A 16558-nucleotide genomic window follows, 5' to 3' on the forward strand; every position below is an offset into this window, starting at 1 on the left:
AACCCCTTCACCTAATAAATAACAAGTATCCCGGCATTTCCAGGCTCGCGAACAGCATCAAACCGGGCCAGGTGAAGAAGATAAACGAGTCTAAAATGGCGTTCAAGTGCATGGAGAACATCAACGCGTTCCTCGAAGCCGCCAAGCAGTTTGGTGTGCCCGCGCAGGAGACTTTCCAAACTGTTGACCTTTGGGAGAGACAGAATCTAAATTCTGTTGTTATTTGCTTACAGTCGTTGGGCAGAAAGGTGAGACAGATTATTATGATACAATCATCACCAAACCTTATAGTTAGTCATCAGCTCAGCTGGCATAATATTATTAACTAGCGGTCCGCCCCGGCTTTGTGCGTGGTACATATATAGCCTATAGCCTTCCTCAATAAATGGGCTATCTAACACTGAAAGAATTTTTCGAATCGGACCAGTAGTTCCTGAGATTAGTATTTACAAACAAACAAACAAACTCTTCAGCTTTATAATATTAGGTTAGATTATTATAGGGATGGGTTAGTTCCTTGTATTTTATTACCTTTAAAGTATCGAAAACCTTTAATTTTGCCATCAAATTTTCTTTTAAGTTTTACACGATTAAAAACTTTCATAGGTATACAAACACTTAAAATTGTGTAAATAATCCACTGATGTAGGACTGTGATGTATGAAATTTCTGTTCAATATCTGTTTTATCCTCTAAGTATCCATTACGATGTCATACAAAATAGAAATTTATATTATTTATTGTATTTCCAGGCCCATAACTACGGCATGCCGTCAATAGGACCAAAGGAAGCCGAGAAGAACGTACGCAATTTCACTGAAGAACAACTGAGAGCGGGACAAGGCGTCATCTCCTTACAATACGGCTCCAACAAAGGCGCCAACCAAAGCGGAATCAACTTTGGCAACACTAGACATATGTAAACAGATTCAAAATATTACCATAGTCGACAACAAACTTTGGCGTGACTATGTAACTTTTGGCGGGAAACCGCCGCAGTCAATGAATGTTCAATCCATAGATTATATAAGTAGTTCTGATTAGCATAAACAAAGTACTTAGAATGGCGATATTATTCGAGTCTTATTAATCTCAATAAGGACCATTATACAAACTGCGTATATAGAATCTCTGTAGTTAACTAAAATATGTTGGATTGATATTTTAAATTGTATTCGTTTTGTGCATTCCGCATTCATTCCACAATTGGATTTACTTTACTATAATGACAGGTAAGATTCTTTTGATCTTACTATAGTTTTATAAGTCGGTTAGCATTTGTTTTATTTACGAAAATAATAATATAAGCATTTTATTACTAGTTTTCCTAATTCTTTAAGATCTTTTAATCTAAAGTGAAGTGCCAATCTCCGACTTCTTTAAGCTTTTTTCGTATGCATATTTATCTTTATAAAATAATGTTGTGCCTTTGGAAGTCCTTAAGGGTTTTTAATTGTTCATCGAAGGTGACTAAAGTATTTTCCAAAATTATCAAGAACTATTCTTGAGTCATTCTATTATAATGAAATGAATTCATTCCACGTTATATTTATTGTGTTGTTACTGTGATTAACCAATATATAAAATTCCTCTATTCGTATAGGTATATATTTTTATGATTCATTTTTGTAAGTTTCGCGAAGTTTCATGACTTTGTGAAAGTACGTAGTAATAAATAATAATCACAAAAAATTCTGTTTTTATTTAACGTGATTTCCTTTAATACCTAAGATATATTTTTATAAAAACCAGTGTCAATTGGCTTCATTAAACACTATTTAATAAACATAAGTAAAATCAAAACATAGACCAAACTATATTACAGTTTACACGTAATAAAAAACCTTCCCAGCGAGCGAGCATAATTGCTCGTCTCCGAAGCATGCTCGTCTCCTAAGAAAGATTAAAAATAGATTTCAATTTGAACTTTTAAGTATTTTTTTTAATTTGATACATATACACGCAAGTAGATACCAAGTAATTAATTATTGATGTATTGTTTAAGTACAGTAAAGACTTGAGTAATAAAAAAACTAAATGTCGCTTAAATCTGATTGATTTATTTAAAATACCTGCCACATTAAGACACTTACATATAAAACCTTTGATATTGTTCTGATATAAGATTATATATCATACTGCGGCCCGCGTTTTTATCCGCGTAAGTCCCGTAGGAATATCGGGATAAAAAGTTGCCTATGTGTCATTTGTTGTCCAGCTACCTACGTAACAAATATAAATATAGTATACAAAAAAATTACATACTCCAGCAAGCAAAAGTTGGGTAAAAAAATAAAAAAGTTGTTGAAAAGGGCTCAGGGCGCCTTGAATTGTAATATCTCAACTATTAACTACATAAAAATAACTTGACATCTCTCAATTAGCATGGTCCTAAAGATACTTTACTGATAAATGTTTTTTGTCTATACAAATATATGCATACTAAGAAAACAAAAATTATGACGATTTTGATTAATAACATATTTACGTACTTAATATCTTCTTGTGTATTTAAATACGCATAGGTATTTATTAATTTTCATGTCAGTGCCTACAAACATTGACGTCTGATGTTTGTTATCATATTGAAATGTTAATAAAATAATACGATTAAATAGTATAATAATTAATACTCAAATGCCCCAGGCTTTATAATACTATAATATTTATGCGATAACCTCTAATATGAAGTGCTCTTGGGTTCAGCTATTCCGCGATAAACACCTAAATTATGATAAAGTAAAACCCTTGGTTTTGTCTATGAATCAATTATTGTCTCAGTGCTATAGCTATATGCTATATAAACCAATGAGATTCTGTTCCGTCGTGAATCATATTTATACAATAATTATTACTAATATTTGATCCAGGAAACCCACATAAGTTATAGTATTACGTTATCTGTGGAGTTTATGTTCCTACGGGCAACCCACGCCATCTATTGAGAGAATTAACAACTATCTCAACCAATATGAAACAACTAGCTGCGCCCCGCGTATGTCTGTATGCAGTAGGAATATCGGCATAAGAAATTGCCTGTATGTTATTCCAGTTGTCCAGCTGTCTACGTACCAAATTTCATTGCAATAGGTTCAGTAGTTTTTGCTTGAAAGAGCAACAAACACACACACATCCTTACAAACTTTCGCATTTATAATATTATACTAATAATATTATAAATGCGAAAGTTTGTAAGATAATGATTGAATGAAATACTATAAATAGCTGTTCGCCTGTGGTAGGTACATATATAGCCTATATCACTCAGTGAAGCTGCAGCTTTCTAATGGTGAAAGAATTTTTTAAATCTATCCTGAGGTTTTTGCGTGAAAACTTTACAAACATGCAAAAATACAAAAGTTTCCTCTTTATAATTTTAGTGTAGACTAACTAACCCGGCAAACGCTGATCTGTATTTTATCATATGATGATATTATAAAGTTATTAAAAATAGATGTTGGCCTAGTCTCAGATCTCAGCCGATATGGACACAAAATTCCATAAAAATCGATGGAACGGTTTACCATATATACCTCCTCGAGTGTTATCTGACACGAAAATTTTATGTAATATAAAGATAGTGAATAAAAATTGCATTTAATTCTATTAAAAATATTATCCACACAATAAATGTGTTATTATTGATAATAAGAAGGTAAATTAGATAAGTGTAACGCCATACGCAAACTCTATACTAATTTTTAACAAAAATACTAAATCGCTTTCAAATAGTCACCTTCGAATAGAGTCGCTTTCAAATTGACCGCCTCCTTGGTGGCCACAGTGGTTAACGCATGAGCGTAGAACGAGGGATCCTGGGTTCGATTCCCGGTGGAGACGCACGATAAAAAAAACGTCTCGGTCTAGCAAGACACAGAAGGCTGATCACCTACTTGTCCATAAAAAAAATTTGCTAATGCCTTTATCGCTATCGACGCGTCGTGTCAATCATGTAAAAACCGTTACCTAGGCAGATTTTGATATGATTTGATATGGTGATAGACTAAATTAGATGTTACGTTTGTTTGAAGAAAAAATATTTTTAAGGGAGCTATCCATATATTTAACGGGAGGGATAAAAAATAAATTCGCGAATATGTTATTATAATGTGACGTGTCTGTAAAAACGAATTTGTTGGAGGTTTCAAAATAAGTTTTTTAATCTAGGTAATACTATAAAGAGGAACATTTTTGTCTTGTTGTTGTTGTATATAATTTTTGGTTTGTGTTTTTGTAACGTTTTTACGCAAAACCGATTTAAAAAATTCTTTCACCAGTAGAAATATATATATACAATAGGCGAAGCCGAGATGAACAGCTAGTAGCATTATATCAAATAGGTTAAAGTTTGACTTCATTTTTATTAATCTCCCTCCCTGTGCCATCGCACCGCCCACTCATATACATTCGGTCGTCTACCTACCCTTTGAATATCTCATACGCCCTTTTTGTATTTTAAAAACAGTTGTTATTAAATGGGTTGTTGAAAATACAAAATACTATCAATAAAATAGCACATCTCCGGCATTATGGATTATAAAAAATTGCAATGTCAGTTACAAATTTACAGCTGACATTTTAGGAAGTATGTGAAAATGTCAAAATTAACGTCATCAGTCATGTTTCTGTGTAGTAATTGGTTATGTATTATGATTTTCACCTAGTTCATTAAAGATATATCTTACAGATCACAAGGCATCACATAATTTAAAGTAGTATAGTAATAGGTCTAAAAGTGATTGTTTAAATACGATTGTTTATTCTACTGCGATTGTTTCGCAATGCAACTAGGTACATACATTTGAGCATATTTCAAACGTATGTGTATCTGATTGTATTCAAAACATTATAACAATGAGACCATGAAATAATAATTTGTGATGTCGCAGTTAGGAGCGTATTCGAATGGATGGGCGATCGACACAACGCCCGTTGACCTAAGGAATGATAACGACGTAAGTGTGGGCCCCCAGCAGACTTGTTTGTTCCGATAAGAGTGTCCTCTGTGACCTAACTACTTACTGTTTCACGCAATGAATATTTATTCCTGCTTTATCAGACGTCATGTTTCATCATTATTTTTCAAAGTGGAATCTTGGTAAGTAAACATGAGCTGTTTTATAAGTATAAAGTTTAGTCTCTATTTGGTTAGTTTATTGCGTTGACATATGGAAAGATCTCTCTATAACCAGGTAGGTTTTTTTTTATTATTAAAGTCAGTATATTTTGTTTCTTTGTTATCATTTGTATTACTTTGTTCTTTAAATTAGTAAGTAATTATAGCTAACCTCTGTTTCACAAATAAGGGCCTTCTCCACAGCCCTTGAAAATTTATAATACATTACAAATTCTTTTTCAATTTACTTTACATATTATATGTAAAAAAAAACTGAAAAAGAATTTTACAAATTTAAATTTTGTATGACGTTCTTAGCCATATCTTTTATATTGTAGTAGATTGGGGTAAAAAAAATATAATTAATTTACTATTTCATTTAATAACTTTCAAACGTTAATAAAATAAAAAAACTTTCTTGTAAGATATATTTTTTTTAATTTTGAATGTTGAAGTTTAATGTTGAAACACACATGTTGCACTTATTTACTTTTAAGTGCCCATTTATAATAGGCACTTAAATATTTCAAATTAAAATTATTTTGTAGAATATTGCTCTATAAAAATTCTGTTTGTTTTTAAGAGAATTAATGAAATTAATTTCTTAAATTTTTGGTACTTTTATTTATTAATTAATGTAAAAATTCTCATAAGAAAATCATATGAAATGTCATAATTGACAAAACAAAAAATAAATAAATATGATTTAAGGTTTTTCATCCTCCTATTAAAAATAGAATTGAATTTTATAAATAAGGCAAAAGTATAAATCATCAGCCCATATATATGTTTCCACTGCAGGAATATGGCCTCCTCTTATTGTAAACCCAACATATAAACAACCTACCAAATAAATATGAAGTTGTGATAATAAAATCCCAATCTCATGTCAGTATTGATTCATTTCTACAAAATTTTAATCCACAAGGTGTATCAAATGAAAATAATAAGTATAAATGAAAAAATAACTGATTAAGTACCAAAAATAAATATGTTCAATGTATAAAATGTTTGTTCCATTTGGTTATCAATAAGGTTTGACATGTCGTAGCAACAAGACCAATGATAATTATTATTTGTCTCGTAGCTTGTTTGCAGTGATTTTAATCTGCGCTGGTCTTTATTTTTATGTTCTTAGGATGTCTTGGGTCAGTGAGATGACAAAGTTTCTTTATCTGATTATACTATGCTGGAGATGTAAATAGACTGTTTTTGAACTATTAAATAGTTATGTTAAATATACATATCATCTGTATGAATCTTAGGACATTGCATATGTGATTTATTTGAAACAATTTTCCAATTTAGTTCAAATAATAATAATTTTCTTTTCATAACATACCTATACAACACTACTTGAACTATATCATGAAAATGTCTAACAACAGCTCTAAAAATTGAAGAGATTCAAGAGTCAAACCTTATAATTTTTTTTTTATATATCATAAGTGCTGTTGTATCATGAAGTATTGTAAGGTTTCACTTTACTGACTATTAAAATAGGTATTTATAATCATGATATATTATAGAAAAATTATTGTAGTCAAATTTTAATAAAAAATTTGTAGTACTTAATTCAATTACTTTTTAAGTACAATACACTATATATGTGCAGCAAACATTAAGTAAAGTTCACCCCCCCTTATCTTCTAAATGGACTTTAGTACTATCATAAACAACATGTTTATGATATTTTTGTCTTGTAAAATACAGTAACCAGTATTTTTAAGTCTCGTACAAAAAAAAAAAAAAAATCTGATAACACCTTACCTTCTGGCTATATTTTCTACATGTCATTGATCACTATTTTCTTGAATGTGAAAAGTGAACTTAAAATTGTATATATTTGAGTACATTCAGCGAGATAACGTGGGGTTCGTCACTATCTCATTGCGGAAAAAACAGTCTCATACAAACATTTACTTAAATATTAATCGGCTCACTCATTACCCCCTAGCGTGGATCATTGATATCGGTTGGGGTCGACCTTCGACCTCACTCACCCACGACAGTTATAGTCTACTGCCGATAAAGGCCCATATAAATTACTCTGTTTTATCGCGTTGCCACACTTATATCTCGCCATTACTCGTGTAACAACCGTGTTGTGCGCACGCGTCTCTCAAGTACCTCCTTCCAATACTTTCTTTCAATATCTTTGTGTTCTCCCTAATGGCTAAATTAGTTTGTAACCGTGATTTCCTATCTCCTTATTGAACTCTATTTGTGATTGTGTTAAAGGACGTTTATAGGGAGTTAATGATTGTGGACTTTTGTTCTTTAAAATTAATTCTGGCGATTGCATACATGTATCAATCTTCGAGCAGGCTTCTACAAAAAATGACTATAACTCTGATGTACCGCGTCAACCCCATCTACTATTCGGACTACTCGGATACGATTTAAAATTATACCCAAATCCGTATCAATTTAAACGTTTCCTTTGCTATTGGCTCTACAATTTTGAATACTACAAATTCGGGGTTTATCCGCAAGACATCACTTGACAACAACTGCACGGCTTTCTTAATAGGAAAGAATATTTTGTATCATTATGGATATTGTTGCTAATGTAAGTAAAGTCTTTAAGAAATGTTTACTGTATATAACACACAATTCCACTATCTATGTTTTGAACACATCATCGAGAACACTTCGATCAAATCAATGATGAAAATTGCTATCGTGAGCAAAGTTGTAGTTATCACTCAGAACTGTACGACTGTCGTGGTGCGAGGGTCGGAGTTTATCATAGTTTTGCTTCGTTACAATTGTGTAAACCAAATTATTGACTTATACTAACATTACACAATTTAAGATATTTATCTACTATAATGCAATTGATTGTTACAGTATCACCCGGTGTTTAAAGCATTCCTCGCGGGGTCTTTCTCCGGAACATTTAGCACTATTCTCTTCCAACCATTGGACTTAGTGAAGACAAGGCTTCAGAATCCAACTCATAATGTTGTTGCGACGACAGTCGAGTAAGTATGCGGCATAATAATAAAGTTGCCTATTATCATTCATATAAATAATTCATATTAATAATACATACGAAACTTACGACGAACTCAACGAAAAATGCGAATGCCTCTCAAGCTAATAGATGCATTATTCTTCTATTAAAATGATCTATCTTCCCCCTCATTTCAAACTACTTAATCCTTTGTGTACAAACTTTATTCGCTCTTACTGGGCCACAATGAGCAAAGAAAACTCGAAACTAAATCCTTACCTAGGCATTACATATGCATAATATGTGCTGGTATAAAAACATGGTTCTCCATCCATCCAAAATTCTATATAAAAATCAATATTCCAGCGGCCGAATCCAACCCGGCATGATCACGACATTCATGAACATAGTACGCCAGGAGCATATCGCGGGGTTATGGCGGGGGATGGTACCCTCGGTAGCCCGTTGCGTACCTGGTGTTGGACTCTACTTCTCATCACTCCACTGGTTGCAGACCAAGTTGGGAAAGAACAGACAGGATCTGACAGCTCTGGAGGCGATAGGTCTGGGCGTTGTGGCTAGGACGATGAGTGGCGTGGCGTTGATACCGATTACTGTTATTAAGACCAGGTGAGAAAGTTGCACAAAATACCTATTTAACAACAATGTTATTATTTATTGCAGAACTAGAAAACATTTAAGTAGTGTGTAGTCCTCTTTTAAAAATTGTCGTGTATAAAATCGTTTTTCTGTTCTTATATACTAGTTTCATATTTAAATTTCGTATCCGAAAACGGTTAGTTAAGGATTTAACTGACTATGATAATTTTATTGTAAATGCTAGAATTAATGAAACGAATTTGATTAAAAAAGAACAAATAATTTACAAAACTCGTCGTACTTCAACTAAAAACTGAAAAAAAAAAAACAACTATAAACTTCTATTTATATGAAACAGAGGAGAAACTGTACCTATATTTGATGCATACGTAACAAAATCCGTTCACTGTACTGTTTACAAGTTTTCAGTCTACATAAAGTTCAATGTAACATTACACATGCAATATTGTTCAGCTAGTCACAAGTTAAAACGCAGTAACCCTATTATTTGCATACATTTACATTTATATACTCGTACAATGTAATCCATTAATTTATGTTAAGACGCACTGAATTTAAATTAGAAAGAAAGTTTTATGTCATTCAATAAACTATGCAAAATTTAATACAAGAGTTCGATTCAGTTCGCCATAAATTTTATTTTAATTAAATGTTTAATTATAGCTTCTCACACGTATTATATATTGTTAATGAAGCAAATAACACTTAAAATGGATAGATATTGATTCTAATTAAACATACTTAAAACATAATATATTAATGGGTTCACAGTTCAGTAATTTTTATTAGAAATTTTGATAAATCCCTTTTAATAATGTCGGCGCGTTTATGAGTATGAGTAATTAACGAATGCTCCTATGTTCTCAGTCACCATCATTACGAGATTTTCATATGAAAAGACAACTGCAAATAAAATCTGCACTAATATTATAAAGAGGAATAATTTTGTTTGTTTGTTTGTTTGTAATGGATAAACTCAAAAACTACTGGCTTTGGCAATTTTCAAAATTCATTCAATTCAATTCACCATTAGAAAGCTGAAACTTTACTGAGTGACAAAGGCTATATATGTACCACCGGTAGCTATTAGCTAGTTAAAAATATTGTCTGTATAAGCATCGCCTTGCTTAACAACTATATCATATAACTTTTAAATCGCATGTAATTTATAAAATAAATAATTTTCAGATACGAGTCAGGCGTATATAAATACAACAGTTTGAGCGGGGCTCTAAAGGCGATATACAAGGCGGAAGGCATAAGAGGACTGTCATGTGGGTTAGGACCGACCTTAGCAAGAGACGCACCTTTCTCTGGATTGTATCTCATGTTCTACACTCAGACGAAACAGGCTGTACCTAAAGGTTGGTGTTACGAATGTTTTTTGTTACTTCTCTTAGTTCTGAAGATTAAAAATTATATAACTTTATTAAGTGATAACTTCTTATGGTAGAATAAACTGCTTCTTCTTTCTCTCACGCCCATGATAACGGTATGCAGGCTGTTTCTATCTCACTCTAACCACAGGGCTAGTCGTAGGTAGTTCTTTCGGGCGTCCCGAGACATACTCGTATGTTTGCATTAAATATAATGTCAACTTACCAAACTAAGAACTGATACAATTTTAATGTTTGTCATAATAGTATTATCGCAGAGTTATTTAAAAATATTGTAAATATTTTAGTCTAATTGCGTATCAATACATTTGTCTCAAAGTGGCTGCTATGCCACCAATTACCAGTATTATAATAAACCTATCAAATTTAAACGATTTATTCAGCTTTATGTAGAAGGGCAAGATTATATGTACCTACTAGCTGCGCCCCTCGGTTTCACCCGCGTAAGTCCGTATCCCGTAGGAATATCGGGATAAAAAGATGCCTATATGTTATTCTAATTCTGTAATTTGTCGTCGTCAATCGTTTCAGTAGTTTTTGTGTGAAAGAGCAACAAGCACACACACCCTTACAAACTTTCGCATTTTTAATATTAGTAGGATAGTAGGATAGGACCTATCAGATCCTAATCTGTACTGCAATGAAAATAACGTTATACTACCTACTTGTGTTACTATAAAATGCAAAGAAATTAAATAAAAAAACGTAAATCAACTTCAGAATGGCTCAAATCACCGACGGCAGCGAGCGGCATACATTTCTCATGCGGCGTGTTGGCGGGAATTGCGGCGTCGCTGGTCACTAACCCGGCGGACGTGCTGAAAACGAACATGCAGTTGTATCCGGACAAGTTTCCGAACGCGTTTGGTGCTGCCATGTATGTTCATCAGGTGAGATTAGTTTTTTTTATTCTTTTTTAGCTGCCAGTCATGGTGAAAATTGTACTTGTACAATAAAGGTTTGACAATTGAATAATCTTATGAATTATTTTAATCGATTGAAGCATAAATAAGATTATCAAGAAAAAAAAATATCTACAAATCATTATTTTACATACTAATAAGGATATTTAATTTAATTAAAATTAAATATCCTTTAATTTCATTCGATATATGTACTTAGTTATGTTTGATTTCCAAATGTCTCATTAAAAATAATGAGTAATACTATCAGTATCAGACCATACGATAAGGTCAGAAAAAATAGTGGGTACTAATTATTATTCAGATATTTTTTTGTGAAATCTCAGTGCATTCGGGGTTGAATGTTATCAGGGCTTTATTAAATTAAAAACTTACGACAAAAATATCTTATATATCTCGATTGTTTTGTGATTTATTTCCCATATCAGCATCCTTCATTATCAGAGAATTGAGGTATTGGTTTTTTATTTTATTTTCAACTTCTGCGGTTATGTAAAAGCATATGACTTCCTCGGGGAAGAAGTGTCTTTTTTGAAATTTGAACAGGACCAGATTTTTTACGTTTTCAAAATATTTTTAAATCTGACTTTTCAGATAGTAAATAATAAAGTTTTTATTTCTTTCAGACATATGGATTCCGTGGATTTTTCAAAGGTGCGGTACCCAGGATGGTTCGCAGAACTCTCATGGCGGCAATGGCGTGGACGGTATTCGAACAAATAACTCGATCTATTGGCTTAAAATAATTCTAAATTCTCAGTTTTTGTTTGAAACACAAAGTGAGTTAGAGCAGGTATATGTTCCTAGATTTTCATTTACAATTGTTTATTTTATGCTACTTTTATCTGTAGTTTTTAACAGTTTATTTACTCTGTGTTATTTCTATTATTTCCTTCATATGTTCATATTTTAAGCCATTAGATGGGTTAAGACTATTAAGTACCTTATATTGTTTTGTCGTTATTTTCGTAGAAACTAGCTTAAGCCGCAATTGTGATATTGTTATCAAATAAATATTTACATTTATGACATACTGTTTAATTTATTATTTGCCTTGTGTATCAGTTAAAGTATTAGTTTTATATTAATTATCCACAGTACATACGTACATATTACTTCCATGTTTGAATATTATTATTGATACTTCAAAATTCATCATAGACTCGAATATATAAAACATATAAATAATAATTGTGATACTATGATAAGTTGCCTAGTTGCTCTATTTTTAATAGAATTTCAATAGTCATTTTTAAGTTTGCCTACCACAAAGTCCAATTTTTATTTTAAAGACTTCTATTATAAATTAAATAACAAATTATTAAACATCTTCCATATTTTTTAAGTTTTCTTTGATATTAGACGAGAAGCATTAGCAAACAAACTCAATAAAGGATCTGTTTGCATACCAGCAAAATAAAGTGTAATAAATAAATATATAAAATATAATTAGCAATTATAGGTGCAAAACTTTTATATATAGAAGGATAATACATAATTTTTAATTCCCATACTATATAATTTAGGTAAATTACTATATCTCTCAAATATAAAAAAATCATGTGTCAGGGTTTATAAAACAATTCTACCCAGCTTAACTGTTAGGATTCTTTATATATCTATAATATTTAAGTAGTATGAGTAAATGTGATGGTCTCCTCAAATATCACATGTTATAGCGACAGCTAGGCTCAAACGAACTAAGAAACAATGCTATTAAATATAATCATTTAAGTACTCAAATCATTAACTATTTAAACGAGAACCGCCTTTACCTCTAATTAACTTACAGATAAGCATATTTATTACAAAATTCCATCAATGTTATTGCTACTAAAGTCCTTGAGCAGTTATTAAAACCGATATAAACTAATTACAATATTAATCACCATATCTAGAACAAAAGAAAACCACATGTCGGTAAATAAAAGAAATTTATATTACATATTTACACATTGGAACTAAATGGGCATCATATAAACTCGATGCCTTCATATTTAAGATTTTCAACTAGCATATCATCTAACAATACTCTCCCATCTATGGTAAATGCAGTTATGTATGTGGCCGTTTTTCCTTCAAACTCAGTAGTTTTCAAAGCAACAATGGCTTCATCTTTTGATCCAGGAATAAACTTGAATGAAGAGAATCCATGTTTAGGCTGTAGTTTTGTTATCTGAAAGATACAATTTACTAAAATATTGTTTTACGTTAAACATGCAAAACATGCAAAAGCTTTAGAGTAATATTCAAGCAACATTTAACTTATAAATCACTATCAAATAACTTTTTCACAACAAAATTTCCCTGTCTAATCTATCTCCATTGAGATCCAATGAACTGGGTTTATTCTTTATGATGTAAAAAATAAATTGAAAATTTCGTGTTAATTATTTCACATTTAAAATGTTAATAACCTGCACTGCCTTGACATTGCTGAAATTATTATCTGCAGTGATCAAATAATTGCACCCCATGATTTCATCCTTAGTTTCGTTGTAGGGTTCATGGCTGCATCGCCTCGGCAAAAAGTACCACTTCTCGCTTATTGGAGACCACACTCCAGACTCATGGATCATGTAGCCCGGCCAGTCTATGCCAATTGAGCGTCTAAGTGCTTTATATTGGTGTACCCAGCTCAAATGCTGCACCTGAAATTAGTAGGCGTAACTTTTTTGAAAATGTAGACAAAATACGGAATTATATGTAGCATACATACATTATACATATACTTAGTTATTAATTTTTAATGAGCCCTATTATTGTGACATATATCAGGAAAAAATAAAGCAATATTTAGGCTTTTTAAACCTTATCTTTGAAGAAATGTCTAATATATAAAATTCAGGTGTCACAATGTTCGTTACCACCTCCTCTGGAACGGCTGCACAGATCGGTCGACATCTATTTTTCATTTTTTTTTTAATTTTTTGTTTTATAGCATTGAAATGCTTTATAAATGAGAAATTTTGAAAGAATAGAAAAAATTTGATCACTAGGCAGGATTCGAACCTGCGTATCTTGCCTAACCGTAGCAACGCCTACCCTCCCGGCCACCCGTGATCTAGCCACAGTAATCGAATTTCTTCTACTCTTTCGGTTTCATGTGCCTAAGGGGCACCCCAAAAAATTAAAAATTTAACAAAGGCCGCGTTCCATCGATACAATATTGTAATCATTGAAATAATGTTTCGTATTGGTTGTGATGGTTCTTAATCATCTCAATAGATGGCGTGGGGTGCCCCTTAGGCACATGAAACCGAAAGAGTAGAAGAAATTCGATTACTGTGGCAGGATCACGGGTGGCCGAGAGGCTAGGCGTTGCTACGGTTAGGCAAGATACGCAGGTTCGAATCCTGCCTCGTGATCAAATTTTTTCTATTCTTTCAAAATTTCTCATCTATTTTTCATACTAAATACCCTACTCTAAATGATAAAAGTAAGGCAGAACAGTGTGGGCCGTTCAGCTTATAACATATATATTCAAATATGTAAAACTTTAACATAAAAAATTAGAAATGAATGTCTAGAAATTAATTAACATCATATTTATGTCTATAAACATACATTTTGTATGTAATGAAACCTGTATCGGGATTATGAACTTGAATTTGGTCAGGATTTAATCAGCTATTAAAAATTATCAAAATAAGTCAATTCATTTCACATAATCACTTAAGTTCTAATATGTCTATCAACCCATATACCTATGGAAAAATGTTCAATTTCATAACTATTCTTACTGTTTGATAAGAGTTTTCAGAAGTTTTTATCATGGTTTCCTGTAGATAACATATTACTTATAATATAAAACTAATCTTATCTATTGATATTCATTAGTTATTACTTTTTTAATTCTAGTGTTATATATATTCCAATTTCTGTTTTTATTCTCTCTTTTTCACAGCAACTAATATTAGAAACAAACACAAAAATACTTTCTCAATATAAATCAGGAGCTCAAAAGATAAATATATTCAACCCAACAATATTAATAATGTTCATATAGATATAAATACCTCTCCATGTATATTGATAGCTTTGACCCACATAGGGTCATATGTTTGGAATTCTCCACTAGCTGTGGTCCACTCTTTACCCATAGACCCAACATAGAGGATTTCATCTTTGATTGTCGCCCATTCCGATTTAAAACCCTTCTCATTGAAACCATTGCCATCAGATAATATCACCCATGGCACTATTTTGTTGTTAGCTATTTCAAAAACCTGTAAATAATCAAGGTTTGAGGTGATTACCTTTAAAATGAAACATTTAACAGAACACATCATCACAAATTATACCTAATCGTTTTGGTTGATTATTGAGTAACATATTATATTTCTGATATTAAGTAACTTTTACAAGTATGAATTTGATATAGGTGTATTAAAAGGTAATAAATATTATTATTAGAAGAATTTGGAGCAAGTTAAGTTAGGTTGGAGTAACAAGTAAATTTAAAATGTTTCTGTATAATGTAAACAAAAAAGGGTACATTATTGAGTTCAACATACCATTCCAGATCTATCATCAAAGGAAAGCAATCTACCATCATACACAATCAATTCTGATAACTCCATTCCTCGGCCTTTGTGTGAATATGTTGATGAGAGCAATGTTGCCGGCAGACTGTCCCAAGAAACAGTAACATAATTCTTTACAGGGTTATAAGTTAATAACCCTTTCTTCAGGTAACTATTGTAAGTGTGGGCCTTAGTATTGCTTTTAGAATTCGTATCCAAATCCGCCACTATTCCTATCCTAAATGTATATGTATCTCCGGAATGTATAACAGGCGAAAGCGGGTAAGTGGCATTGTATGGACGTGAACTCTTAGTCCATCGATTCAAAGAGTGCGAATGGTCACTTGTCCACCAACTATAATAAAATAACACCAACAAAAATACTCCTAATAAAATTATAAGTAACACAAACTGAGGTTGTATTCTCACTGTATTTCCTACTCTATAGGTGGCAGGAGTCCGTAGCGCCTTGCGCCAATCACGAAGACCACGCATTTTACGTTCTTCAAATTCGTAATAGTCATACATAACGTATCAATAAAGAATTAATTCATTTTAAGATCACTCGCGATTCAATATAGAAATTAATAAATGACTAGATAAATAAAGAGGAATTATAAAAAATGTCAAATATGCACGACATATTTACAGATCGTGTTATTATTTAACAAAACATGTGGAAATTTCTTTTACATATTGCTATTATACCAAAATTTTAACTACAACCATTTATGACATATTGTAGTAAAACCTGTGATGACCAATGACGGCTGACGGATCGCGGGTGACGGCTGGCAAATATTTTGACATTGAGGTTTCTTAACATTTGACATTTTATCCATTTTGTTGTGTGATTACAGATAATAAAGATAGCATGGGAGACTATTTAATGGTAATGTGAAAATTGCGTATGTTGAAAAATGGTTCTACAACGGTGTATAGAAATATTTTACCTACATTCATTCTTATATAATATTATTAATACAAAATGTTTTTGTTTGTTTCTTTGTCTTCCT

At 31.8% G+C, this 16558-nt stretch overlaps 3 protein-coding genes across 5 annotated transcripts in view; 2 read left to right on the plus strand and 1 right to left on the minus strand.

The window, feature by feature from the left end:
• LOC119832249 (myophilin) overlaps positions 1 to 1692 on the plus strand; it is a 16847-nt gene extending 15155 nt beyond the window's left edge. For both annotated transcript variants that reach the window (XM_038355910.1, XM_038355911.1), the window contains exon 4: positions 753 to 1692. In XM_038355910.1, the coding sequence (XP_038211838.1) occupies positions 753 to 923 (171 nt within the window). In that variant the 3' untranslated portion in view covers positions 924 to 1692. The remainder of the gene's footprint in view (positions 1 to 752) is intronic.
• Positions 1693 to 4613: 2921 nt separating this feature from the next.
• On the plus strand, positions 4614 to 12045 carry LOC119832585 (mitochondrial glycine transporter-like). Of its 2 annotated transcripts, none has more exons than XM_038356258.1 (6): positions 4614 to 4955; positions 7970 to 8103; positions 8442 to 8705; positions 9885 to 10060; positions 10814 to 10983; positions 11643 to 12045. In XM_038356258.1, exons 1-6 carry the CDS (start codon positions 4881 to 4883, stop codon positions 11760 to 11762), a joined length of 939 nt encoding a protein of 312 aa, XP_038212186.1. In that variant the 5' UTR covers positions 4614 to 4880; the 3' UTR covers positions 11763 to 12045. The 2 variants fall into 2 exon arrangements, with proteins under 2 accessions (XP_038212186.1, XP_038212187.1); XM_038356259.1 differs by lacking the exon at positions 4614 to 4955 and adding an exon at positions 7656 to 7688.
• Positions 12046 to 12933: 888 nt separating this feature from the next.
• Positions 12934 to 16311, minus strand: LOC119832552 (apyrase). Its single transcript, XM_038356216.1, has 4 exons — positions 15534 to 16311; positions 15036 to 15245; positions 13434 to 13667; positions 12934 to 13192 (listed from the first exon to the last, which is right to left on the minus strand). Exons 1-4 carry the CDS (start codon positions 16068 to 16070, stop codon positions 12989 to 12991), a joined length of 1185 nt encoding a protein of 394 aa, XP_038212144.1. The 5' UTR covers positions 16071 to 16311; the 3' UTR covers positions 12934 to 12988.
• Between the last annotated feature and the right edge of the window lie 247 nt (positions 16312 to 16558).

This window comes from Zerene cesonia, chromosome 15 (genome assembly GCF_012273895.1).
Source record: "Zerene cesonia ecotype Mississippi chromosome 15, Zerene_cesonia_1.1, whole genome shotgun sequence".
NCBI classification, from domain to species: Eukaryota; Metazoa; Arthropoda; class Insecta; order Lepidoptera; family Pieridae; genus Zerene; species Zerene cesonia.

Excerpts from the sequence above, each read along its gene's own strand:
- LOC119832585 (XM_038356258.1), top strand. The coding sequence starts at position 4,881 with ATGTCGCAGTTAGGAGCGTATTCGAATGGATGGGCGATCGACACAACG. Across the intron at positions 10,061-10,813 it reads GAAACAGGCTGTACCTAAAG|AATGGCTCAAATCACCGACG; the intron begins GTTGGTGTTACG and ends AATCAACTTCAG. Across the intron at positions 10,984-11,642 it reads CTGCCATGTATGTTCATCAG|ACATATGGATTCCGTGGATT; the intron begins GTGAGATTAGTT and ends TATTTCTTTCAG.
- LOC119832552 (XM_038356216.1), bottom strand. The coding sequence starts at position 16,070 with ATGTATGACTATTACGAATTTGAAGAACGTAAAATGCGTGGTCTTCGT. Across the intron at positions 15,246-15,533 it reads TTGATGATAGATCTGGAATG|GTTTTTGAAATAGCTAACAA; the intron begins GTATGTTGAACT and ends GATTATTTACAG. Across the intron at positions 13,668-15,035 it reads CTATCAATATACATGGAGAG|GTGCAGCATTTGAGCTGGGT; the intron begins GTATTTATATCT and ends TACTAATTTCAG.